This window comes from Prunus avium, chromosome 3 (genome assembly GCF_965620075.1).
Source record: "Prunus avium chromosome 3, drPruAviu1.hap1.1, whole genome shotgun sequence".
NCBI lineage: Eukaryota > Viridiplantae > Streptophyta > Magnoliopsida > Rosales > Rosaceae > Prunus > Prunus avium.
The window spans coordinates 29,137,598-29,164,895 of NC_142286.1; the positions used below are offsets into that span (position 1 = coordinate 29,137,598).

The window sequence follows — 27,298 nt, forward strand, 5'->3', positions numbered from 1 at the left end:
CGATTTACATTTGAGTCTCTCAATTTCCAAAATCGTTCCCGTGGTCCTTTTTCGTTAGAATAAATGGTCATGCCGTCAATTTTGTTAACTTGTCTGTTAAATACAAGAACAAAATAATATTTTTATATTAAATTAATTAAAATATGAATAAAAAATTAAAATTAAACTCTCTCTCTTCACATTCACACATCTTAGCAAATTCGAAGAGGTTTTTCTTTTTCTCCAAACCCCGACGCTTCCCCCACCCCACCCCACCTAACCTAATCATCTTAATCCAAGTTGGCTACCAATTAACAACCAATGTACACGTACCCTTCTGAGCTTTGAAGAAACCTTCAATGGTGATGACCAATAATGGGATATTTATTTTCAAATTTAGATAATTTCGAACGCTTTCCCACATGATTTGAGGCACCACTCCCCTCTTTGTCCCCTGCTTTTTGATAAAACAATAATAAATTTCCCCACCCTCCCCTCACGAGACCACCGCAACAGAGACATGCATCTCCTCCCTCATTCTGTTTTTCACCCATAAACCCTCAACCCCAAACCCACCATCTGCAACCTATCCACATATGAAAACAATGAGAAGAAAATCACAGAGGGTTCGTTGCAGGCTGGGAGGAAATCGCAAAGTGGGTGAAAGGACCACGGGAACAATTTTAGAAATTGATAGACTTAAATGCAAATCGAATCTAAATTCAGAGACTAATAAAACGATTAACCTGAGTTCTAGCAGTAGAAAAAAAATTTACCCTCGCATTTGAACTTAGAGCTCGAAACCTCACTCTCCCTCTAACACTTTTTGTTAAAAAAAAAAGAATAAAAAAACAAAAGTAGTAAACGAGTAATTGACTCAGCAAGTTTGGGGACCATGTGATTAGACCTTATTTTAATCCCAATTACAAGCACAATTAAATATAAAATTTGAAACCAGGTCAGTCATTCTTTTTATAATCAGCTTTTAATGGTCAGTTGTTCAATGATGGTGGCAATTTCTACATAATTGATCGTTATTTTAAGGTTACATTTCAAATATCTAGGGACAAATTGTTGTAATCAACAGGAGCCTAGAAAAGGATGTGTGATTACTTAAATCTTAATCAATTTGTTCTATGTACTTGGTTCGTATCGTGAATCGCCGGCGCGATACTTAAGAAACAATAATCTAAGCACGTACACATAATTAAGTAAATCATTAACAAAACCCTCAACATCTCATATATTATTATCATAATAATTGTAGATCTACGTATACGTGCATCAAGATTAATTAGAGATTGAATAAGATTTTGGTGTGTAAAAAATTGTATGTCTACGTATGTAATGCGACAACATGGTACCCCTTCGATGAGATTGTAATTTGCTAGAAAGGATCTTATTGGCTTCTATTTGGACGAGAAATTCTGTTTAACATTTCAAAGGAATAAACAAAGTCCAAGTCCAGGGATAAAATTACAAATGCAAGAAATTGATAATTTTTGAAAAAATATGTTTACATAATTATATTATACGGAAATGTTTAGCTTAATTTTAAGCCCTCCTAAACTTTCAATTCAGTTTTCCTCACATCTTAGGCACATGACTAACTTTTTAGGGGCGTATAGGAGTACGTTATCAAACATGGCGAAGTTGAATCACACCAAGTCCCTATTCGAATGGATGAAAATGACTCTTAATTGAACTGAATAATTGGCATAACTATTGACATTGGGGACATTGACACGAAATGAAAGTTTAAGGAGTCTGAGATTTAAATGATGTTTCAAATTATTCAAGAGTAAGGCTCTGAGATTCAAAATAACACATTACAACTTTTGCCTTTCAAATTTAAGGGGATGCAATTGTTGTCTCTCAAGAAAGGGCACAATAGTCACTTCCACATCTATAAATAGGCAAATTCTCATGTAGTCATAAATGGCTTATCCAATCTTGTAACCTCATCCATAATTGAGAGTGTTCAACACAATCAAGGTTCATTAGGGCTCGGAGTGCTACAACCGTAAGGACGTAATCTGAATGTTTTAGGTATACAAAGCTTAGAGACCTTCTTATAAATACCTTAAATGTGGGAGAATATACTCAAGAGGTAACAAATTACTTAGGTGGTACAATCAATACACCCTGACACATGTATTGTGGTGACCTTAGCTTTTTGTATGGGAATTTGTGCATTCTCGCATTTCACGGTTTCTGTTGACCGACTTAATTAAGCAAATAATTTAGCTGGTATAATTTGGGTGTCCCAACACATACGTTGTGGTGACCTCAGTTTTTTGCATGAGAATTCGTGCATTTTCGCATTTCACAGTTTCTGTTGGCCCACTTAATTAAGTGATAAGGATGCCCACTTAATTAAGTGATAAGGCGGATTATCATCGATTATAATTCTATCCAGTCTTACCGTTCATGTTTAACTTTTACCCTTTTATGTTCAAACCACTTTCACATTCTTGTTTAATGAGCGAGTTTTCTTTACATGTTGAGTAAATAGAGGTTAGTTTTCTCCCAAAAACAAATTATGATTAACCACATTTCAATAATATGGTAAATTAATGTTTTTAAAGAAATAAAAGAATAAAGAGGGCCAAAGCCCTCAAATAAGAAACAAAGCACAAGTACAAAATTTGTAGACCTTTCTTTTTCATTTCCAAGCAATGTGGTTTACATCTCAATATGGGGCGGGCATTTTACCTGTTTTAAAACTTTAAATAAAAAAAAACATAAAAAAAAATAGAGAAATAAAGAGTGAAGTGGACGATAAATATAGGGCCCAGAAATACATAGATAGATCATGGACTGCACAGGGCGGGACGTAGAGGTGTGGGGACAACCATGATAACAGAGAATCTTGTCAACGTGGCAGAATCACATGGCGAGGGGCCAATTTTTCAGTGAGAGGTGTCAGCACCAGCTCCCACTGGTTTCGTTGTCACACCTTCCAAATTTAGAAAAATAAATAAAATTCCAAATAATTAAAAACGTCAGCTTCAGATTTTTTTTTCCTTTTTAAATTAAATAAAGGCCGTTACACAAAACGCCGTTAAGTTCCAACGTGCTGTTGTAGTGGGCGCCCTTTTCCGCGTATAAAAAAAAATATTTCCAGTGGGCCCAAAAATATATATTTCAGTGGCCCCCACGAAGAGTTGATGGTCCACAGAAACTGAAATTGACGTCTGGGTCCCACCCTCATCGTGGGCCCTACATGAATGCATAAACTGGGTGTTGTAGTTTCAAATGATAATACACTGTGCGAGCGTGCGGTGCACTTGCACTGACGTACCTCCACGTGGTGGCTCGCTGACACTAAGCTCGATCTGATTGGGGAGGTGTTATTCTTGATGTTGAGGTGCGTTGAAGTTAAAGTTGACCCTCCGATCCCTCCCTCATGTGGGTTTGTGTCTGCTAGAAACTGTTCTTCTCACTCGAGCTAAGGCAGGTGCGGAGCACTCTCTTACGTCTCGAATTTTCAAATAATACATAAAAATTCATATATTATACACATATTATTAAGTAAAATATTTATACACTAAATTTTAAATAGTTAATTCTAATGACCAAATTTTTCAACGGGTATTTTACTAAAAAAATTTCGAATAAGGCACATATGTATTTAATTCATATTTATAATATTTTGTATTCTACTAATTATGTCTGCTAGAAATAGTTGATAAATATTTCGCGAGAAAAGCCAACTAGCCATCAGAAAAAAAGAAAAAGAAAAAAAAGAGCGATTCCTCCTTATAAACAAATCATAGTCGCACATGTGTGTATAATTTATTTTTTATATAATTTTAATGAGTTATTTTTCCACACAATTTGTATCAAGAACCCAAAAATATTATAGCCCACCCGGTGGAAATTTATGGTACTGCCTAGAATTAGACAAACGCAATCAGCGGTTTTTGCCTACTAGTTGAGTTGAGACAAGTGGTCCATAAATGATTGAATCATCCAATGGAGTTCATACTTATCTGTTTTATCATTCTCTATTAGGATTTTATAATGAACCACATTATTTAATTTGCAAATTTTAAGAAAAATTATCAAACAGATCCTTGTTATTGCATGGCAAAACTAAAAAGTCCCAAGAATATTTCCTAAATTTGAAGTACTAAAAGGAAATAGCCAACAAATGATAACTGTCATGCAACTAAAAGAAAAGGAGAAACAGACTCTGGGTGATTATGTGGAGTTCTTTTAGAAATGAAGTACTAGAAACTAGACATGTAAACGGGTCGGATTTGGATTGGACATATTTAAATTCAAATCCGAATCCATTTATAATTGGATTATCATATTTGGATTGTATTTGAACTATCGGATTGCACCTATCAATCCATATTCGTTACGCATCGGATCAGATTATTATTGGATTATCAAATTCAGATTGTAATCGGATTATCGGAATGAGAAGTCCAATCCATATCCTATTAATTACATCAAATTTGAATCAAAATCCGATCCATTGACAGGTCCACTAGAAATTAGTACATAATAATATATTAAAATGCAACTCAAACCTGATTTGTCAATGCCAAGAAGTATATTGTTCCAATTGTACTCCAAGTAATCCTAGCTGCCATGGAGTTGGATTTGTACTGAAGTTAGGTTAAACACTAGCATATAAGGAAGATCATAAGAAGAGAGAAATGTCATCACCACAATTATCATAACTAGTTTCTTTCAATTATTATTTTTCTATAATAAGATTTTTTTTTATGTGCATGTGTTTCTTATTTGCACTAGATTAATATTGAAGTCCGTATAAAAAAGAAAAAATTTGAGCCCGTTGTCGTTCGGAGCACAATATTTTGATTAGAAGTCATGCTACTTAAACCATAAACTGTCATTCACTTATCAATCTATTAGACTTCCTCAATTGCTAATAGTAGCACACTCACATGCAATACCGTGGTCAGGCCTATTGCTAGGACTAGAACAATTTGGGGTAACATATTTTAGCACCCTCAGAAACGAATGCAAATATTATTAACAAATAACCCAAAAAAAAAAAAAAAACATCTATGTGTATGACAGTATGACAATGAAAAGAGCGTGCAGAGACGCGGTGATGAAGGGTGGTGAGATGCAGATGAGCGGGGGAGGCAAACCTGCAATCCGAGCTGGACCTCGCATTTCATTCTGAGTCGGGAAATTGATGAAACGTACGGCAACCTGATTTTTCTGCCGTATGCCCTATTCTGCCCACTACCATCAGCATCTTTTCTCTTTTTTTTTTTCTTTTTTCTTTTATAATTTTTTTATAAATAAAAATAAATAAATTTATTTAAAATTTAAAATTTATTTACTATTTTATAAATTACATGGCGGTGCTACTGCTACGGCTCTTTTACGCTTTTAAGTACTTGGCGGACCAAATTTTTACGTTCACCACACAAACCCCCATTAAAAAATAATAAAAAACTCAGAATCCCAAAAATAAAAATAAATAAAAAAGATGGGAAAAAAATATCCCAATTATTATGGCCTCCAATGTTCCTTATCTCTTCCAAACTCAACTCTCCCTGTTCCTTCATTGGACCTCCCACCCAACACCCGCCCCTACTCATCATCTCTCTCTCTCTCTCTCTCATGAGAAAATAAATAATAAAGAGCCTCAGAAACCCATTTGACCAACATGTACAGACCCTAGTGGTTGTGGTTTGGTTTATATCTCTCAGTGCTTCTTCTTTCTCTGTTTCTTCCTCCTCAAAACAATCAAACTCAAACAAATATGAAGAGAGATCACCGCGATACCTGCGCGGATCAAAATGGTTCCAAGGGCGAATACTCATCGTCCTCATCCTCAGTGCTGAATGGCAAGGCCAAGATTTGGGAAGAAGACCAAGATGGCTGCGGCGGCAGTGGCGGCGGCGAAGTGGATGAGTTGCTTGCCGTTTTGGGTTACAAGGTTCGGGCCTCAGACATGGCCGAGGTGGCGGAGAAGCTCGAGCAGCTGGAGATGGTCATGGGCTCTGCTCAGGAAGATGGGATTTCTCAGCTTTCTGATACAGTCCACTACAATCCATCTGATCTCTCTGGCTGGGTTCAGAGCATGCTCTCTGAGTTCAACACGGTTGACGGGTCAGCAATAGACGACCCGCTTTTTGTTGCAGCTGATTCTTCCTCAATCACCTCCATACATTTCTCCAATTCTCACCAGATTGAAAACCCGGCATCTCGGATTTTCCACGACGATTCGGAATACGATCTCAGAGCAATTCCTGGCGTTGCGGCTTACCCACAAACCCATTTGGACTCGGAGGCTGAGAGCAGGAGAAAGCGATTGAAAACCTCAATTGGGTCCAATTCAATCGGGTCGAATTCCGGGGTTGTAGCCGACTCGGGTTTTGTATCTGACCCGGCTCGGCCTCTGGTCCTGGTTGACTCACAAGAAACAGGCGTTAGACTCGTTCATACACTCGTGGCTTGTGCTAAGGCTGTTCAGCAAGAGAACCTGAAGCTCGCAGACGCGCTTGTGAAGCACGTGGGTCTACTCGCGGCCTCCCAAGCCGGCGCTATGAGAAAAGTGGCCACTTACTTTGCTGAAGCTCTGGCTCGTCGAATTTACCGAATTTACCCTCAGGACAGTCTGGATTCTTCATATTCAGATATTCTCCAGATGCACTTCTACGAGACCTGCCCTTATCTCAAGTTTGCTCACTTCACCGCAAACCAGGCCATTCTCGAAGCCTTTGCCACCGCAAGTAGAGTCCACGTCATTGATTTTGGGCTTAAGCAGGGGATGCAATGGCCAGCGCTTATGCAGGCCCTAGCTTTGAGGCCTGGTGGGCCGCCAGCGTTTCGGCTTACGGGGATTGGCCCGCCGCAGCCCGACAACACGGACGCCTTGCAGCAGGTGGGATGGAAGCTGGCCCAATTGGCCGAAACTATTGGCGTCGAGTTTGAATTTCGGGGATTTGTCGCCAATAGTTTGGCGGATCTCGAACCCTCAATACTCGAGATCCGCCCTCCAGATGTCGAGACAGTGGCTGTGAACTCGTGTTTTGAGCTCCACCCTCTCCTGGCTCGACCCGGGGCGGTCGAAAAGGTCTTGTCATCAATCAAGGCCATGAAGCCTAAGATTGTGACAATTGTGGAGCAGGAGGCAAACCATAATGGACCGATTTTCCTGGACCGGTTCAACGAGGCCTTGCATTATTACTCCAACTTGTTTGACTCGCTGGAGGGATCGTCCGGTCCGAGTCAGGATTTGGTCATGTCCGAGGTGTACTTGGGTAGACAGATATGCAACGTGGTAGCATGTGAAGGTCAGGACCGAGTAGAGCGACACGAGACTCTGACTCAGTGGCGAGGCCGGATGGACTCGGCCGGGTTTGACCTGGTTCACCTCGGGTCGAACGCGTTCAAGCAGGCAAGTATGTTGCTGGCTCTTTTCGCCGGCGGAGATGGGTACAGGGTGGAGGAGAACAATGGGTCTCTCATGCTTGGGTGGCACACACGGCCCCTCATAGCAACCTCCGCATGGCAGATGGCGAGTTCGACTGAGTCAACCCGGTGAGTTGAACCGAGTGACTCAGTGAGCTACAAAGCTGACCTCTGAAGACCCCTTTGGGTGGGATTGTCGATTGACTACAAAGATGAAAAAGGGGGCCGTGTCGTATGGTGGGTACACATACCCACTGTGGGGGGTGTGGCTAGTTTGTCAGTAGAAAGAGTGGTGGGTCTGCAGTAAAACCAATCCAATCCAATCAAGTTTGTAATTGTAACTGTAAAATGCTGGGTGTTTTTATTTTTACCCTTCTGTAGTCTCGGTAAGATTTTCACCCCATCTGTTTTTTTTTAAAACTTGGTTTAGTTTAATGTAATTTCTCTTTTGGTCTAGATTTTTTTTACTTATTTTAGTTTGTGTGTGAAGTTTTTTTGGGCCCCTCGCAGAATTTCAAGGGAGGGATCAATGTGGATCATTGAGAATGTATCTATCTTTCTTTACTTTGTTGAATAAATATGATGAGCATTGATTCTGAACGAGAAAGAAAAAAGAAAAGAAAAGTCGCTATTGATTTGAGATATACATTTCTCTCTCTCTCTCTCTCTAAATTTTGACATTTTGTGTGTGTTTGTGTGCCACTTCTTCTTTCTCATCCTTCTCTTGGCCTGCAAAGACTGGACTTAGCCGATGATGATGAGTCTAAAGATAGATGCTATGTCACAATCTGAAAGAAACTGTGTGTTGGTGACACGAGCATGACAAATATTTAAATCCATGTCCCTATTTATAACCCTAGTATAGTAGCTATCAATTCAAAATTGGGCTCAGTGTTTTCTTTTTCCCTGTTATCTGCGTTTGAAAAGCGGATATATACACCGAGAGCTTCAACTCAGGATTTATTCTTGTGGGTTCACTGATGCATTCGTATTTCACTGATCTGAATCGTAACTGGTAGTTTAGTTTGCATTGGTTATGTTGCAAGAGAATTACTTTGGGATTCTGAAAGTAATTTAACTTGGTCTGAGATGTTCATAATTTTCTCTGAAACTGTAGTGTCATTGGTACATTCCAGACTCTGGAAATACAAAAACACAAAGAATATGTTAGTACATAAAAGATCAGATTGGCACATAAAAAAATATGCAGGTGTTCAACACTTCATGTGATTGAAATTGCATGCGACAACTTCAGCTTGTACATTCTGGGGTCCATGTTTCTCTTTACTCTTCTCAGATCAGACAAACCATCTTTCCTCACTGTGAGTTCCGAAATCTTGATCTAAAATAGCTCTGCCTTCAATTTTCAATTTAGTTTTGAGCAGAAAAGATTAAGGGCTTGCAAAAAGTAATTTAGATCCGATAAAAACTTTTGAAGATTGCTCCCACTAGGTTTACAGAAACCAACAAATAGCTGCTTGAATGTACTCAATCAACCTATGAATTTCAAGCATGTTGCGGGCATTCGACAAAATTAAGGCATCATCTATTCATCTGTCTAGCATACGGTCCTACTACCCTAAGCACACTCTATGTATTATTACCATATTGTGTGAACCCACCCTAGCCCATGTAGTTCAAATCTATGGCAAACAAGAATAGTAACTATACTCGACCTCAAGGTTTTTTCAAATTTTGTTTTATTGTTTTTTGCTGCTGCGAGAATTGGATTAATGCTTGAAGATATTATTGGCATTTGAAATCGAATCTACAGAAAAGTACTTCTCTATGTTTTCAAACTTAGATGGGGTAATCAAGGTATGAGAATCAGATCAACTACTCCCCCTAGTTGATTCCATTCTAGATTTTGAGGGTATTTGATTACGGATTTTAATGTGGAATCCACATAATTTTTTATCCCTTATGTGTTAGTAAATGCAGGGAAAGTCAGGAATTGGAATCATTCCAATACCCACTCCTTATGTGTTTAGGGCATATTTGGTATTCTATTTTAATCCAGGCTTTTAAATTTAAAAACATAATTTGAGTCCACAGCTCAAAAAATATGTTTGGTAAGTCCAATTTTGAAAACTCAAACTAAAAAAATACCTAAATACTTTAAAACAGAAAAAAAAATCTTTTTTTTTCCTTCTTCTAGAAACAATTTTCAAGTTGCATACAAAATAAAATTTTAAATAATAAAATGGATTTTAGAAACCCCCTTAAGCTCTTATAGAATGAGCCCACATTTGTAAATCAAACTAATGAAGAGAAGTGTAAAAGTTCCCCAAAAAGAAAAGGAACTAAATAGGAAGGTACTTAAAAAGTACAAAGGTAGGTGTAAACCAACTGGGTAGAGTTATTTATATTGACACCTTATGAGGCTTTGTGTTTTTTGTTGGTATTTTTACAAAATATCCCCCGAGAGGTGTCAGTGTAATTAACTCGTGAATTGTAATTCAAGTAGGTAGGTAATTCCTAAATTAAGACGATGTCATGCTAAACTATGCCCATCCCTAGAGATTACAGTATGCAGTGATTTTGTGGAGAGAGAGAGAGAGAGATGAGATATATATGGATAAACATTTGGATTTGCAATGACTAAAATGAGGTGTTTCAATGGACCACACAAAGGCATGATGAATAATAATCGTAGCAGGCACCACCTTTGTTCTAAGTTTGGACCACCTGCGCTGAGCTTCATTGGGTCTACAGGTGACATTAAAATTGGTAGACATCATTGTCTTTAGCTGAAAATAATCATGATGGAAAAAAGCTGAACTTGGACAATTTTTTTGGGAAAACTTTTACTTGCATTCAGATTTAGGGTTCCTGGCTAAGCTAGCCTAATATAAAAGCAGCTCTACGAAGCCTTGAAGTTATAACTATGGCGATTCGGGTAGGTATTTTTGTCAAAAAATATTCTATATATTCGTAATGCGAAGGACAATAATGACGATCGCATGCACGATGCATATCTAGGAAAACAGGAATGAAATTTCAACATGAATGGCAGATAGTGTAGAATGTAGATACAAAAGACAAAAGAAGATGCAATAATTCTAGTAAATTGGAGAAAAATATGCTGTACTATCGACTTTAATATAAGGCAACTACCATGCTATTCATAGCAACTTTAATGAGTTGATGAGTTTTACTACTCTACCATATTAATTTATTGCTATGAAGAATGTTTATGACATGGTTTTACGTACTTGGATTCGAGTCGAAACAAGAAATGTTGAAAATGAATCATAATCGCGATCGCTGATTCCAATTAAACTGTTTACTAATTATTATGAGAATAATGAATGATAATTGACTGGTGCATGAATATATTGCATTTCTGATCTCTTTTCTTGACATGTCTCTTTTGGATAATTGTCCTGAAAATTTATCCAGTAAGTATTCGGGCGTTAGTGAGGACTGGTGCATGATGGTTTTTCCGTAGTTGGTACTTTATGGGTCCTGCATATAATTTGGATTCGAAAGGCATGGGGACAAATACTTGAACATGATAGCTGGTTTACGAAAACTACCCAACTCATCGATCGATTTGCCTTTTACTGCATGGTAAAATTAGTAATTATGGATGCTCATAGATTTTTTGCCAAAAAGATAGGTGAGCGTGAGCTCGGGAGGCCAAGCCTTGGTAGGCCTAGCGGTACGTAGTGGTTAGGTGGTGCATATGGATCCCAACTCATAGTTTGAAATGTGATTCGAACTTGGAACCTGCTTCGATACTATTTATTGATCAAGTACGATTTTCTAACAAGTCGAACTTTTAAGAGTTTGATATCTCATCAAATTTTGGCAATGGGCAGTTAATTTTTAAATAGGTTTATCAAATTTTTATTTTTCTTTCTCCATTACAAGGAACTTGCCCATGCAAGAGTTATTTATACTAACACCTTTTGCGGTTTTCGGTGTTTTAAAAAAAAACCTCCTAAAGTTTCAAAAATTACACGAACACCCCTTGAGGTTTGAAATTGTTTTCACAAAACCCTTTTCTATTGATTTTTCATCTAAAGATTGATGATTTTATACAAATAATTTCTCCGAATGACAAAGTTAGCCTTTAAGATTGATTATATTGCAAATACATTCATTGAGGTTAATTTTGTCATTTGCATAAGTTTCTTTTATAAGATCATCATTTTTTGGACGAACAATTAATGAAAAGGGGTATTGTGAAAACAATTTGAAACCTTAAGGGGTGTTCCTGTAATTTTTGAAACCTCAGGAGATATTAGTGTAAATAACTCTTCTGAAGTTTTATTTGGACACTTTATTACAACATTCTTCTCATCTGGAAATATGATACAATGCAACTCATCAGACTGATGAAAGCTACAATCTCAAAAACAAACTGCCTAATAAAAACAAGGAGTAATTTTGAAAAAAAGGAACTGCGTGTAAAAGTCAAAATGAACGAGTTTGGCAGCACTGTGCTGCACATGGTAGACAAAGAGGTACGCGAGAAAAACTTATTGTTGGAAGGACCATATATTTCTTGAAATCATGCATCCCCTTTCTCTCAGAAAATTTTTATTAGTTGTAGACATTATGAAGTAACTAAATGCCTACAGCCAAAGGGAGAGGCCAACGGATCCTTAGTTCAATAGTAAGAGTATTTCCCTTTTGATTAATCGTCTTAGGTTCGAAATCCGATGACATGTTCCCTTCCTCCAACTTCAATGACATCTTCCCTTCATCCTTCCAGCGCAAAAAGAAAAAGAGGGGAGAAAAAGGAAAAAAACGACAATTAGTTAATGATTCAGGAGGGGTGGCTTTCCCATTGAGAAGCAAGAGGTCGGCATATGGTTTTTCTGGCTGTGGGGTACATGTCGCATCCTCTCTTTTACTTCTTTTTGTAGTATAAGGCTGTGAAAAAAACGAGTTACCCAGAGAAGAGAGTTTTCATAAGCATCACCGTATTCCCATCAAAGAAAAAGAAAAGTGGTGCCTCCAACGGCTTAAAATTCTAATAGCGTTTCCATCAATAGTAATCGATATCACTTCAAGAGTACGTATAGTGTTTAGGACAATCGTCGACGTGCACGTAGATATCTCCCGATTGTTGATATAAATGAGTCTCACAATGAGGTTCACACGAACTAAACCATTAAAAGTCACTTACATGAGTGTGTTGTCGTTATTAGGATTTCTTTTCACATAACTACCAAAAAAGCACCACTCATAAAGAAGCCAAGCGAACATAAGATGGGTGGTGGTCTTGCTAAGCTTTGCATTGAGGGTATGGCACCAAAGACGACGCTTTGATTAGAATTATTAGTGTCAAATTAATTATAACAACACACTCTCCTTGAATTGAAATTCATCCAATAATCTTATTAATTCAACAGAAACACAAATGAATTGGGATCAAGGGTCAATTTCTCTAGGATAAGCCTAGCAGACAATTTTATTGTGCTGGGGGCCTTGAAATTGACTGGTGGTTCCATTGATTTTGACAACCTCATCACACATGCACTACGTTTGCTTCTTTTGACAAACACAAGGGCCCTTCAGAGCTTCTTTACAGCTCCATTTTTTCTAAGTGCAAAGTCTTCTCAATAACTACTCCTAAAGTCTCTTTTTTCATGAGTGTAAAAATGCTTTCTCCACTTTCTACACAATTAAATTATTAATTAACTATTTGTTTATCTAAAGCTGTGATTAAAGAATAGGATTTGCTTCATCACCCCATTTGTCAAGCTTCAATCTCCCTCAGTGTTGGAAAATTAAAGGTGTTGCAATCACTACAATTGACCCATTGTCACTAACACGATCTACTACCTGGTTTTATCAATTTCTCAGCGTGCCGTCCACGTATCATATAAATAAAATAATATGTTAGAAGCCAAAGTAGAAAACAATATTTTTCTATACTTAGCCTATGATTGGAAGGCCATCAACTTTATAATGTGAAATCTGATAGATTGCAACTCTTGCATGCTCTAAGAGCTGAGCCAATATCTTAAATTATTAGTAGGATAATTAATTCTATCTTGCTTCATTAGGATGAATTATTAAACACAAAATACAGTGTGAGTGAGTGTGACTATGTGACCCTTCCATTTAATTTAATTTTTATACCAAATGGTGCATTGTGAAAGTGGAGTCCATGCCACCAGAGACCAAAGTGGTCTCTATTGAAAGTTCAAAGAACCTAAATTTAATGATTTTTTTTGTTATTTTTATTTTTATTTTCCGGAGAAAAGCGAACTTTATTCAATTTCACTATTAATATGCATTTGGTATATTGGTATTTTTGTACATCAAAGTGTCGCAACATATACTCTCTCTCTCTCTCTCTCTCTTTTTGGGGGAATATAAGCTATATTGAGGAAGATGAGTTTTCTCATACACATTGCGAAGATGCAATGAAGGTTCGAACATAAGATTACTGATCTACATATAAAAGCCGTTTTTAACTAGGGTAGACACTGCAGTCTCAACATATATTCTGTTTAAATGGTTTTTGTTTTCGGTAATTATAAACTGTCAACTAAATGGGAAAGCAAAGGCCAAAGAATAGACCATGGGCCTACAAATTTAAAAAGAATTAAACGCTCAAGGCTCAATTCTTGAATACTAAGTTTATATAGGACTAACAAATATACAAGTTAATTTAAAACTCCATTATTCCATACTCCAACAACTATACATATGAATTGAAAATAAATCTCAAAACATGGATGTTCATAGTAAATCAAAAATAGAATAAAATATTATATCAAGTATTTGGACCCATTTTTACATGGACTTAGGCTGAGTGAAAAATAAAGGATACAGAGCCCAAAACGGCCCAAGTAAACGAGATTGGGTCACAATTTAAATAAGCACGTGATCCATCATTTGGATTTGGCTATTTAGCCCAGAGGTTCTACACTGGAAAGAATGTCGGCAGGATTAAGAAACTTAAAAATTGTCAAATTTAAACCTTATAAATGCAAGGAGGTGTCACCTCCTCTTGTCAGAAAAGTCTTGGGAGGCGCTGCATGTTGCACCTTTGGTGGTGCACTCAAGATGTTCGACGAATTGCCTAAACCAAGTTTGTCTTTATGTTCTACGTGCAGTGCACCTCTTTGTTTTTTTAAACATCATGATCAAAACGACATCATTTTGGATCAAGCTTAAGAAAAAAAAGAAGCTTAGGGGGGGTGTATTGAATTGAGATTTTAAAAGACTATTTATGGATAAATAAGTCCAGTGGATTTTAAAAGACTATTTAGAAATGTAATGACTTATAAGATTTTTTAAAAAGATTTTTATAATCAAGATTTTTTACGTTTGGATTTTAAAAGATTTATATCATAAGAATTTATAAGATTTGAAAGGACCACATGAATTTTTTACTTTTATGATGCTAACCAACCAACTTATTAGATGATGAGCAATGGCAATAGTTCAATAGTTCAACCAAATTATTCAATAACAAAGAAATGATAATTTTAATAAAGAAAAGTAAAACCCAATACAATTTTCCCAATCTTTTAATAGCTAATTTGATGTAGCTTCATGTCCTCCTAAGTAGCATTTCTCCACATATCTAAAGCTATGCTAGCCCTCCACGCATTAGCATCTTCTCGTTGCTGCTCTTGGGTTTGAACAATAGGTTCAAAATTATCTTCTTCATTAACTGGTAATACTGAAGATGAAGATTCGTCTATTGGTTCAATTGGAAATTCATCATAACGACACTCTTTGCAAAGAAAGTTATGTAGTGCTACACATGCTAACATAAGTTATGCTTGTGTCTTAAAAGGAAATGGAGGCGCTGACTTAAAAATTGTGAACCGCGATTTAAAAATGCCAAATATCCTCTTGATCACATTCCTCAAGGACGCATGGCGAAGATTGAATAATTCATTTCCATTTTGAGGGTCATTACCATGACCTGTAAAATCTTGAAGATGATATCGCACACCTCGAAATGGAGCTAAAAATTGGCGCCGATTAGGAAATCCACAATCCACTAGGAAATATTTACCTAATTATATATACAATACATATAAAATTAGTATGAAAAGTTTGAAAAAAAATTTTTTTTTTATCATTTAAAAAATAAGTACTTACCTTGGGCCACTTTAAGTCCATTCCTCCTTGATAAAGCATCACTTAGTAGCTTGGAATCATGAGCTGAACCCTCCCAACCGCTAAGAACGTACATGATTTCCAAATCAAAGTTACAAGCTGCTAATACATTTTGTGATATATTTCCATGACGATTACGATAACTGCTTACATCCCGTCCCCTCACCATTGCCGGAATATGTGTACCATCAATAGCTCCGATGCAATCCTAAAATTATTCATATATAACAATAACCATATTATGAAAAGTACATATTATAGTAATGACAATTATAATTAGATAATTATCACATACCTTGAAATAAGGGTAAAACCTTGTGCTTTCCCTTATTTTAGAGGGCACAGCTGGTCCTGGTTTAGCCATCAAATCAGATGCTATTGAATTCAAAGCCTTCAAAATCTTGTGAAAATTTTCACATGCAGCAAATTGTGATCGGCCAAATGTATTACGAATTACACAATATCGAGTATTTTGGCCGACGATTTGTAGGAAAGATGCAAGCATTTCTTCAACACAAATATATCTTGTATCCTCCAAAAGTGTTTTTTCTCTAAGAATAGTGCATAACTTCCGGAATATACATGGATACAAGGGCGGAACTACATGTAGGCTCTACTGGGCTCCAGCCCAGTGCTGTTTTTCTGTTTTCCACATATAAGCTTAGTTTACCAGCCAAATTATGGTAAATCAAATATTAGCCCACTGCTATAGGTACAAATAAGCCCACCAATGCAACCAATCTCTACACCACAGACACCTCTTCAAACAAACTCTACACGTGTTGGTTCATGATTTAATGGGAAAACATTTTGTGATTTGTGCCGACGTTTCTAGCACAAAAGAAACCAAATTATAATTAAAAAAACTCTAACATCTATCAAGCTTATATAAAATATAATTTTTTTAAAAAAAAACTCTAACACTTTCCTCTTTTCTTTCACCCTTTTTAATTTTTTTTAATTTTAATGTTTCTCTTTTTCTCTATTAATTTTTCTTCATCTCCTCTTTCCTTTATCTGATTATTTCCTTCTCTTTCAGTTTCTCCCTCTGTTTAAACTTTCATGAATTCATAGGTGTTGACAAAAAAATCATGGGAAATACGTTCTTTTGGGGTCAATTTCATCTTGGTATGGATTGTGGGTATTGAGGTTTTACGATCAAGCCAAGATGAGTGATGGCGAGGCAAATCTGCCGCCATGACCAAAAAAAAATTTAGCCCACCCCTACAAAAGTTCCTGGTTCCGCCATTGTATGGATACATTCTATATACTTGTCGGAAGATTGTAGGATCATCGTTCAATGCTTGATGTATATAGTCATATCCAATGCTAATAATTCGCCGTCGAGTTAATGGACGTTCGATATGTTCACCATGCATCATAATCAGAAACTGATTTAGCACATGCATTAATGCATAAATTGCCATCACGGATATGTACATGGCTTCATAAAATTCTTCATCTATTTCTTCATCATCCATATCTTCATCCATTTCATCTTCACCTATTTCCTCCTCATCAATTTCTTCTTCCTCCATGTCATTACCTTCATACATGCTCGGTTGTGACATTATACATATATAAAATAATATACGAGACTGCAAAACAATAAAAAGAAGAAAATAAAAGCTGTGAAAAAACTAAAAACTGTCCATGTGTAAAAGCTGTCTTTCTCTTTATGTATGTGAAAAAAACTATAATATGTATGTAAAAAAACTAAAAGCTGTCCATATAGGAAATTAACTTTAGTTTCATTAGGACAAATGGTCTTGCCGTTAATTTTGTTAACTTTTCTGTTAAATGCATGGGCAAAATGGTATTTTTGTATCAAAATTGATTAAAATATGAATAAAAAATTAAAAAACTAAAAAATTAAAATTAAACTCTCTCTCTCCCCCCCTCTATCCCGATTTCTACTCCCCCCAAACTTAAATTTTTTTTTTGTTGGTTTTTTATTTGATTTTCTTTTATTGTTATTTTAAAGATATGATTTTTTTTTATTCATTTTTTTGGTTTTAATATAAAAATACCATTTTACCCTTGCATTTAATAGAAAAAGTTAACAAAATCGATGGTAGGACCATTTGTCCTAACAAAAGTGAAGTTAAAAGACCACGGGAACCATTTTGGAAATTGAGGTACTCAAATGCAAATCGAATCTCAGTTCAGGGACTAATAAAATGATTAACCCAACATTCATATATTGGTTTCCCTTAGCTAGGTTTGAAAGCCATTGAACTACACAACTTTTAAATCATAACCATAATACTTCAACATCAAAGCTTAATTCTTGATTGTTACAAACCAGTAACGAAGTTTGTAACAATTATAACCAATCAAGATGCTGGTAAAGTGCTTCAAGTCACACAACCACTTTTTCTTTTTCTTCTTACCCAAAAAAAAAAAAAAAGAGAGAAAAGAAAATTGCTTTGTTGAAGCTGAGCCCCTATTTTGACAAAGTTATATTCGTATTCTCCCATGAATGAATAATGTGATGAAAGTTCTTCGAACAACCTCCTCCACCTCCACCTCCACCTCCACCGACCAAGTAATCCTCTGAAAAATTCATCAAGGCATCCCTTTCTTAAAGTAGGAGGACCAATATGACGGCCGGAAATCAAAGGCAGGAACATAATTTAAAGGACTCTATTGAAATGAATTAAAAGTCAGGAATATATGCTCATATTTAATTAATTAATAAGGCATAAGTTTACATGGTTGGCAGCAGAGAATATAACATAAAACCTTTAATAATTTCAATCGTCTGAGAGACTTGATTGAAACATCAGATTATGGTATGAAAAGATTCAGTTGCCTCAGTGAGATGATATCTTGAAAGGAAATGATTTGTTCAGCCATGCCTTCCAGCTACTAACTGATCCCTTTGGAGCTGTCGTCTCTGGCTTTCTCTCTGTAACATTCTGCACTGCCCTCTGCTTCTTGCTCAGCACAAAGTTCCTTACCCCATGAGATCCTATTCTTTCCCATGGACTTAAGGCTACAAGTTATATATAAAATTAAAATGTAATTAACAGGCCTATTAATTAACAATAAAGTGAATATATGTTATTCCAAACAAATCACAGTTTGACATGTATGCGTAACGACGTAGATTTTAACACATGAACACGAAAGAATGAATCATTTTTTTATTGTACCGTCGGATCCTGCGTTAGCACAGTAGAGAAGGAAATCCTTGACATCGGAACCAATAAGTGGTAGGCGGCCTTCACGAGCATAGGACTTGAGAGCAGTGTCGATGACCCCAGCAACAAGATCATCTTCATTCACCACAAACCTTATTGGCCCTGAGCTTCCAACAACATTCACTGTGATCAAAAACCTGTTTTTCTTCACACTGTGAACTTCATTATTGTTGATCTTCGTATGCTTTTGCTGTAACGTAGTTCTCTCTAAAACATTCCTCCTCTTCAGCATTCTTTCTTTCTGAATTTTTTTTTTTTTTGCTTTTTTTTTTTTTTTTTTTCCAAACACCTAAGTGAAATCAACCCAAACAAGAGACACACAGCACAACACAAATGAACTTTCAGAGAGAGAGAGAGAGGGATTAAGTGTTCAGGGGGTCAAGGCCAAGGCAGCGAGGGTACCAGGCCTGTTTGCAGGAACCAAAGGTGGTGGAGGAAGAGGAGAAGGAGGAGGACAGCGCGCGAAGGGAACGCGCAGAAGTCCTCTGAGGAAGAAAAGGAAGGAAGTGCATGAAGGAACAACAAATCTCTACCACTCAAGACTCAAAGGTATTTCACAAGAAGAGGGAAATAAATTTGTGAAAGAAGAATATCTTCAGCGGACATGGAAGGCTTCGTGTCAAGTATGACAACTTCCGTTTAAGTTGTTATACAATGTAAAGAAAGGAAGCGAATCCTCAGATTTCCACGCACTCCTTGGGAAAGAAATTGCGTGTCACCCTAATACAATGGCAAAGTGATGATATTAATACATGTGTTATAATATGATCACGTTAAAAATTACATTTAAAATATAATATTAACAATTATTCACACATATTCCTGTAAATAAAAATTATTCACACATGTGAATTTATTTGCAGTCTTGAGTTTTTTTTTTAATATAAGCGATAGTCTAAATTATAAGGAGAATGAGTTTCTTATACACACACATTAGCAATGTGTCATGGAGATTCAAACATGAGATCACTGATATATATAAATTTTCTTTTGAAAAAAAACTGAATAAATGTCTCATACTCTTTAATTTTATTTAGTTTTTGATACATTCAATAGTAGGAGAGGGGGAATTCAACATAACATCTCAAATGTAAAGGCAAATACGACTAACCACTTGAGTTACAAAGTTTCTTACAATTTCTTGCACTCTTGAGGGAGAATTCAACATAACATCTCAAATGCAATATGAACTATTACCTTTATTATTTACAAAGATATATTCATATAAACTTCAACCGTCAAGGTTTATTTATATATTTATGTTTTTATAAATATCAATTTTTACTTTCCATTATTTCCTATTATTACCCTCATATGAGAATCCTTCTAATTGATTTACTAGAATTTCAGCTCTAGGGGTCATAAATTTTCAAAGGAAAATGAGTGAAAAATCAAGCTCATAAATTTTTTGTCACACAAATAATAACAGAGCCAGACATAAGGGAGAAAATGGGACTTATGACAACATGGGAATTACGCTACAGCACAAGGCCGACTAACATTGTTATTGGTCAGTCATATTGGATATACCAAACCCAGACCTGTACGTATTGAATTCTAGCCCAATTCTTTTCTTCTTTTCTCAAGCCCAAATTTTTTGCCCAATTTGTTACATTTTTTTTTTCTGGCCAAAGTTAGGAAGGGGTAAGGGGGAAAACTCATATACACGGGTACCGTGGGGTTTCGAAACCAATATCACTTAGGAGCACATCAAAGACCTGAGCCAATCCAACTAACACCCCATTGGTATGAATATTTACATTCAGTAACATTAAGTTAAGCTAGAATTAAAAATAAATAAAACACAAATGGACTACTAGTTATTGAACATTGCATGTGTAACTAAAGAAAATGGTCTATGTATGTGTCAAATTGCAATTTGTATGTAAAATGATGACTCATGTGTAACTATGTAAGGAGTCAAATATTTTCTTCGAGAGCGCCCTCCCTTAAGGAGTCAATGCCAAATGGTGGCCATTGCATGAACTTTCATTAGCTCTTTATCTTTGTTGAACGAATGAATATTTGGGATATTTATTTTTGGACATATTTATTCATGAGTCGAAAAATGTTGAAAGTTTCATTATAGGCAACAGCCAATGATGAAGTATGTAAGTGGGTTACACGTACAATTTTGCTTCTAGAATTTATTTTCTGAGTTTAATTCAAGAATTTATTTAATTATATATCTTGTGAAACAAGTCCAGAAAGAACACCAAGACATTGGTCAAGGTTCACATACTTTGACAACAATCTATGTGAGTTGTTCAATTCATGAATGTTGGATGCTCAGTCCAAGCCAATATTGATGGAGGAAATTAGGGTTAAGCTAATGAGGAGAGGCTTGACGGTGACGTTACGTATGAGGGTAAAACATGTCTCAGGCCCTTGGGCAAGCTTGAAAATAAGAAAGTAAGGGCAATAGATTGTATTGGAAATGGTGTGTGGTTTGTGTTAAACTACTTTGATCATAACAAATACTTGCACAAAATTTGATCATTTGTTGACAACATAAGTCATATGCTTACTATATAACATCCGCATTGCAACAATTTTAAAAGGTGCAGATATGATAATGTTAAGATTGAAAACACCGTTATTAACATTTTTAATATGTAAAAGTTCAGAGCACTAAACTGAAATTAACCCTAAACTTCTATAAGAATACGAGGAGAAAGTAATTATTACGGACAACCGAAAATGTGACATGGAAGTTCAGAACAAAAAAAAAAAATGTGACATGGAAAACCCCATTCATATATCCTTTGGGAGAAGAAAAGGATAACTTAATTGAGAAGAAGTCAACCCCGCACCAATAAGCATCTTCCAACAAATTAGGTATAGCACACCAGATTTTGTGTTCTTTCAAAAAGAAAACAAACAAAAAGGGAAGATCGAGAAAATGAAATTAAATATTCCTAGATTCCATTTTAATTAGTCTTTGTGGAAGGAGCAGCAAAAAAAAATTATATAGATTAAATAACGCTAATATACTGCATGCAGTGCTTTTTCAACAATTCTAGAATGCATGACATTAATTTAAAACAACGTGCGAAGAAACTACCTCGAATCTCTTAACTAAATTTGTCTTGTTGGTTACTATGTTTTCTAGTGGGGTCCGCCAGTCCGGCCGTTGTTTTTTAAATATTAGTTTTGTGTTCACAATTTTCTTTTTCTCATCTATTATTATTGAGTGAATAATACTATTTGTCAACTAACTTTGATTAATAATAAACTAATTAAAGTTTTTTTTGTTGAGATAAACTAATAATTAAAGTTGTTAGCCATACTTTTAAGCCCTTTTTAATTTGATTAATTTGACCCCCAATCAAATTACACGCATTGCATGTGACATGTGTGATCTATTAGGATTATATTTAAAAATAAATATGACAATTGAATATATACAAACAACAAATAAAATAAATTGAGGTTGTGACTTAGAAAATTAATGGTGTGACCCTAATGTAGATACTATCGAGTTTGTCAAAGAAAAAGAATTTGTGATTGTTCGAATGGTTGGAGTGACGTTTGACTCTAAATTAATTAAAAGAAAAAGAATTTGTGATTGTTGTGTCCCTATTTGAAAAGTTAATTTCTATAATTTTAGGGCCTGATTTTTTGATTCCGCTTTTGTCCACTTACACTAATTTTTATTTTATTTTAAAAAAATACTTTTTAATCAATTTTGTTATTTTTTTCTTTCTCTTTCCTATTTTATCCTTACCCTGCATTAATTTCATTTTACTTCACTTTTATATTATTTCTTTTTCTTTAGACTTAATTTTCCTACTTGCACTTTTTTTCAATATTTTTCTCCTTTCATCAAGTAAGAAATAATTAACATAGTATATTGTCAAGGTAGAATTATATGGTCTAGCTGCTGCAAAACTCATGCCCCAAGAATAAAGTTTGCAGCCATAATGCTTGAACAACCGTATGCCCAACTAGGCTTTCTTTCATAATTTTAGCCTTCTTATTATAATTTTTTTGAGAAATTTCCTGAGAGTTTATGATCAGGTTTGTTTGTTTGTTTTTTTTTTCTTTTTCCTCTTTTCACTTTATAGAAAGAATTTGTTAACGGGTGAATTTGTACCTAACGAATTAAGACATAATCACACACATAACACAAGTGTTTGAGTGGTTCACTCATAATGAGGCTACATCCACTATAGTTTATAACTTTGTATTTGTATTTGAATATGGAAATTACATTGTACATGAGAGAGATATGGGGAGAGAGGCTTGAGAGCTCTAGTAGAAGAGAAATAGAAAACTTGAGAGAGCTTTGGACAGCTCTTGGAGAAGTGAAGAAGTAGCAGCCGATCATTATGCTTGGAGGCAGTGAGCTCCCTTTTATAGCCCAATTTGGAGTAGACAAGGTTGATTGATGGCTGTGACATTTGCATAGCTCCCCTTAATTTAAGGTCTTGGGCATTGAGAAGGCATAGGAGGGGGCCATGGCTAGCCACTCCTTATTTGGTGGGATGTGACGTATGACAAGAAAGAGTTATCCTTTAATTGGTGGGATGTGATGTATGACAAACAAGCGTTATCCCTTAATTGGTGGGATTTACTTAAGGGGGAAGGTGAGGTCAACATGGTGTCAACAGAATTTTAGTCTTATTTAGTTCGGAGTTAAAAAAACATCAAACAAGCCAGTTTTGACATTTGCCCAAACAAATTCGTAGCTAAACTTCATTAAACAGGTGGAAGGAGAGCTCGATATAACTGCAGGCTAGCCTATACATATATAGCAGATATATAAGTTATAATTTGTAAGCATCTTATCATGTTTCAAAATCTTAATAAGATTCCAGACACCAAATCTATTCTACGATCATAATGAAAATGTAAAAATAAAAAAACTAGAAAGGTAATAAAATCAAATAAAAACCAACACAAAACCAATTAAATAAATCTAAACACCATTTCAAAATAGTAAATGAAAACAGCTTAAAATTAACACTCTATCAATTTCCTTACTGTTTTATTATAAATTAGGGAGGGACACCCAAGACCAGGGCAAACATGCTACCTAAAGCCGGTTGGAAGCTTCCTAATTTTAATACCTAAACATACCTACCTTTTTTATGGTTAGTTATGAATTCTTAATTTGATGCAAATTGAGGTATAGATGGTTACAATGCATGTGTTGTAAATGTAGTAAAAATTAGCACCCTTTTCTATTAGAAAAAGGGATTAAACTTTGGGTATTTTCGTCTCACTTTTTGAATACTTATTTGCTTAGCAATGGTCAGAGATCCATAAAAACTAAGACTTATGTGCGATAAAAAATTTAAGACCGTTGCTTGCTCGTGACCTCATATGAGACGTATAGTTTGCTTGCAGCTAAAACAATGGATATTTTTTTGGATGCAATGACTTTTGAGATCTTCGTTGACTACTTATGCAAATGACTTTTGAGTCTCATATGAATATATGAAATCAGCTCGCTACACTTCTAAAAACCTTTAAAAACTGTAATAATAATTCAAAGTTGAAAACGAAATTGTAATTGAATAGCGTTTTGGGAGTATAATTATTTATTTAACGTCATTTAAAAAAATTATATGATATATTTAGTCAGTGTGCTCAATGCTTATTATGGTGATGTAAACAGTTCATAAACTATGGTTTTTTTTGGGGTTAGATAATGTAAACAGTTCATTTTTTACCTCTTCCTTCAAAGATGGTTCTGGATACAAAGTCAGACAATTTAGTCATGTCATTACCACCACCATCATCTCAGTGTTATTGGACACAAACAATCTTTTATCATCATAATTAAAAAAGAATATAAAGTTGATCTTGCAAACCATATTTGTCTCTTTTATTATTATTATTATTTTCGAAATAGTAGAGATTCAATTGAAAACAGGGCAAAACCCCAGAATACACGATAAGAACACAACCTCAAAATGAGGTTCTTGCAATACATAAACTGTAAAAACATAAACAACTACATGTGAGGGTCATATTCATGCCGTTACTAACAGAGCTGAGAGAGACATGAGCTAATAACACCAAAAGCTTTCCTCATCAAGGCAATTTCCCAATGTGTTATCTCTACCTACTTGTCATGATCGATCCTCTCCCACATTTCACTATGAATGACCAACTGTAACACCGTATTATTATTAGGGAGATTCACTATTATACCCAATATAGGAGCCTAAATTATAAAAATACCCTATATGAAATGGACTTTAGAAACATACCCAAAGCCCATTTACAACATAACAAAAAGACTTTTAACTTCTTTTAAATTACAAAACTGCCATTGATTTCTCAAAACAAACCCAATCCCAAAACATATAAAAAAACCCAAAATACTCAATAGGGCATCAAAGTAATTTAATAATCAAAATTCAATTCAATAATGCCAAATGTCATTTTTTGGGTTTTTTTTGGGTTTGTTTATATAAATTAAATAGTGTAGGGTTTATTTATAGTTTTAGTGCTAAGAATGAGTATTTGACTAAATATCTCTTCTTATTAAAGATATTATTAGGAAACACCTAATTACATACATATTTACATTAATTATACTTGCTGTAATCTTGTACAGTGCAAGACGAGTTGAATTTATCAAACAAGCCCACAATCTGACGCCTTGGATTGCCCGTCAGTTATAAACAAATAAAAACCCGCCCACTTAAACAAAACCCGACCCGTAAGTCATTCTACCCTAAGTCAAACTTTGTACACACTCTGAATAAAAAAAATGCAAAATGAAAGAAAAAAGGAAGAACAAAGGAAAGGCAAAGTGAAAGAGTCTAGAGGAACAAAAAAAAAAGAGTCCAGAGGAGCGCGTGAGACTATTGCTGGTTTTGATGTTGATTGGTCGCATAACTCACGTTGAAAATATTAAAGGCATATAGGATAATGGGTGGCTTCTAGCTAAAGCACAGAGCCATAGCCTTCACAAACTTTTGTGTATAAAAAGGCAAGGAAAGCTTAAAACAAGACTCATCCACTACTTCACTGTTGAGAAACAGAGCCTTTAAACTCCTTTGGGATTTTTTGGTGCTACTTGAATTGTGAAAACCATAAAACCAGTTTGATTAATCTGATCTTGATCAAATATTTGATGGAGAACTTGATGGGTCTTCTGAGGATTCACATCCAAAGAGGAGTGAACCTTGCTGTTAGAGACATGAGAAGCAGTGACCCTTATGTTGTTGTCAAAATGGGCAAGCAGGTAACTCATTTTGCTGTCTTTGATCATGAAAATGGTCTATTTTTCTGATGTTTTTCTTGAATCTTGATCCATCTGGACTTATGGGTTTCTGGGTTTTGATTTGATGCTTGTTTATTTCAATTGATTGCTTATGAAACCAATTTTCTGATATTGCAGAAGTTGAAAACTCGAGTGGTGAAGAGGAATGTGAATCCTGAGTGGGATGAAAGATTGACTCTTTCTGTCGCAGATGCAAATCTTCCGGTCATGGTTTGTGTGTATGATAAAGATACGTTTAGTTTTGATGACAAAATGGGAGATGCAGAGTTTGAGATTGGTTCATTCATTCAGGCCTTGAAGATGCGCTTGGAAGGCTTGACAGATGGAACCATAATTGCCAGAGTGAAACCAGGTAGGGAAAACTGCCTTGCTGAAGAGAGCTGCATCATCTGGTCCAACGGAAAACTTGTCCAGAACATGGTCCTCAGACTCAGAAATGTGGAGTGTGGGGAAGTTGAACTTCAATTGCAGTGGATTGATGTTCCAAGTTCTAGGGGTCTCTAGATTGCATCCTCTCTCTCTCTTTTTTCCTCCTGTAGATTTGTATTTGGGGGCCCTGCTTCTTCAATGCTTTTGTTCATAGATATGAGAGATAGAGTGGTGTTTTTAAGTTTTTATCCTCCCATGTATCGGTGTCAATCCTATGGGATGTGAGAAAAGTTTGAACAGCTTCATTTTCATTTTCTAATAAAATTACCATTCATTTGATTCATTCAAATCACTGTGTGTGAAGCTGTTGATGCCAAAATTTGTAATCAACAGTAATGTCATGTTTACTAATCCGTAATTGAATTAAGGATGAATTGAATAGAAGAGAATTTGATTGAGGAGAATTAGATTCCGGATTCCTATTGAAGTTGTTTACTAAACCATATGGATTGAGGGGAGTTAGATTCCATATTCCTATTGAAGTTGTTTACTAATTGGGGTAGGAGTGGTACTAATTACTTAAATGTCATCGTTGTTGGGTTAAAGTAGATGACAAATTGAATTCCTCCAAAATCAAGAATTCAATTCCTAATGTTGTGTGGGCCCCACTTACTTTTCAATTCCTTGATGTGAAGTAAACGCAGGAATCCTTCTTATGCGGAATTTAATTTCTGATGAGAATTCCAATTCATGATTAGTAAACACACCATAAGTCACTTCAATCAAGTGGATTCAACAAAGTCTCCCTTATTCAACTTCATTGTCATTCCTTAGGATTCCACTAGCACCAATCTGACCAGAATTACCTCTTCTGACCTCTTTTCTGCCATAGTAAATGATGATTTAACCCAAACTTCACAAAATGTGACCACTTGCTTATTCTATTTCAGCATCCTAAACCACATCGCAACAATTTCATGAAGTACGA

General features: G+C 35.6%; 4 protein-coding genes across 4 annotated transcripts; 2 read left to right on the forward strand and 2 right to left on the reverse strand.

The window, feature by feature from the left end:
* The first annotated feature begins 5,550 nt into the window (after window positions 1-5,550).
* On the forward strand, window positions 5,551-7,970 carry LOC110755123 (DELLA protein GAI). Its single transcript, XM_021956293.2, has one exon. It carries the CDS (start codon window positions 5,738-5,740, stop codon window positions 7,523-7,525), a length of 1,788 nt encoding a protein of 595 aa, XP_021811985.1. The 5' UTR covers window positions 5,551-5,737; the 3' UTR covers window positions 7,526-7,970.
* A 6,954-nt stretch (window positions 7,971-14,924) lies between these two features.
* LOC110755134 (nuclease) lies at window positions 14,925-15,856 on the reverse strand. Its single transcript, XM_021956307.2, has 3 exons — window positions 15,788-15,856; window positions 15,475-15,700; window positions 14,925-15,064 (listed from the first exon to the last, which is right to left on the reverse strand). The coding sequence occupies exons 1-3, from the start codon at window positions 15,854-15,856 to the stop codon at window positions 14,925-14,927; spliced, it is 435 nt and encodes a 144-aa protein (XP_021811999.2).
* Window positions 15,857-18,151: 2,295 nt separating this feature from the next.
* LOC110755162 (uncharacterized protein At4g22758-like) lies at window positions 18,152-19,390 on the reverse strand. Its single transcript, XM_021956337.2, has 2 exons — window positions 18,651-19,390; window positions 18,152-18,490 (listed from the first exon to the last, which is right to left on the reverse strand). Exons 1-2 carry the CDS (start codon window positions 18,928-18,930, stop codon window positions 18,309-18,311), a joined length of 462 nt encoding a protein of 153 aa, XP_021812029.2. The 5' UTR covers window positions 18,931-19,390; the 3' UTR covers window positions 18,152-18,308.
* Window positions 19,391-25,631: 6,241 nt separating this feature from the next.
* On the forward strand, window positions 25,632-26,774 carry LOC110755160 (protein C2-DOMAIN ABA-RELATED 4-like). The gene is made up of 2 exons (XM_021956334.2): window positions 25,632-25,902; window positions 26,059-26,774. Exons 1-2 carry the CDS (start codon window positions 25,792-25,794, stop codon window positions 26,443-26,445), a joined length of 498 nt encoding a protein of 165 aa, XP_021812026.2. The 5' UTR covers window positions 25,632-25,791; the 3' UTR covers window positions 26,446-26,774.
* Window positions 26,775-27,298: the final 524 nt, after the last annotated feature.

What these genes read in the sequence shown, in the direction of transcription:
- LOC110755162 (XM_021956337.2), bottom strand. Translation starts at nt 18,930, where the DNA reads ATGCTGAAGAGGAGGAATGTTTTAGAGAGAACTACGTTACAGCAAAAG. An exon ending in TGCTAACGCAGGATCCGACG is followed by an intron (nt 18,491 to 18,650) that starts GTACAATAAAAA and finishes TATAACTTGTAG; the next exon opens with CCTTAAGTCCATGGGAAAGA.
- LOC110755160 (XM_021956334.2), top strand. Translation starts at nt 25,792, where the DNA reads ATGGAGAACTTGATGGGTCTTCTGAGGATTCACATCCAAAGAGGAGTG. An exon ending in TTGTCAAAATGGGCAAGCAG is followed by an intron (nt 25,903 to 26,058) that starts GTAACTCATTTT and finishes CTGATATTGCAG; the next exon opens with AAGTTGAAAACTCGAGTGGT.
- LOC110755134 (XM_021956307.2), bottom strand. Translation starts at nt 15,856, where the DNA reads ATGGCTAAACCAGGACCAGCTGTGCCCTCTAAAATAAGGGAAAGCACA. An exon ending in GGTTTTACCCTTATTTCAAG is followed by an intron (nt 15,701 to 15,787) that starts GTATGTGATAAT and finishes GAATAATTTTAG; the next exon opens with GATTGCATCGGAGCTATTGA. An exon ending in TGGACTTAAAGTGGCCCAAG is followed by an intron (nt 15,065 to 15,474) that starts GTAAGTACTTAT and finishes TTGAACCAATAG; the next exon opens with ACGAATCTTCATCTTCAGTA.
- LOC110755123 (XM_021956293.2), top strand. Translation starts at nt 5,738, where the DNA reads ATGAAGAGAGATCACCGCGATACCTGCGCGGATCAAAATGGTTCCAAG.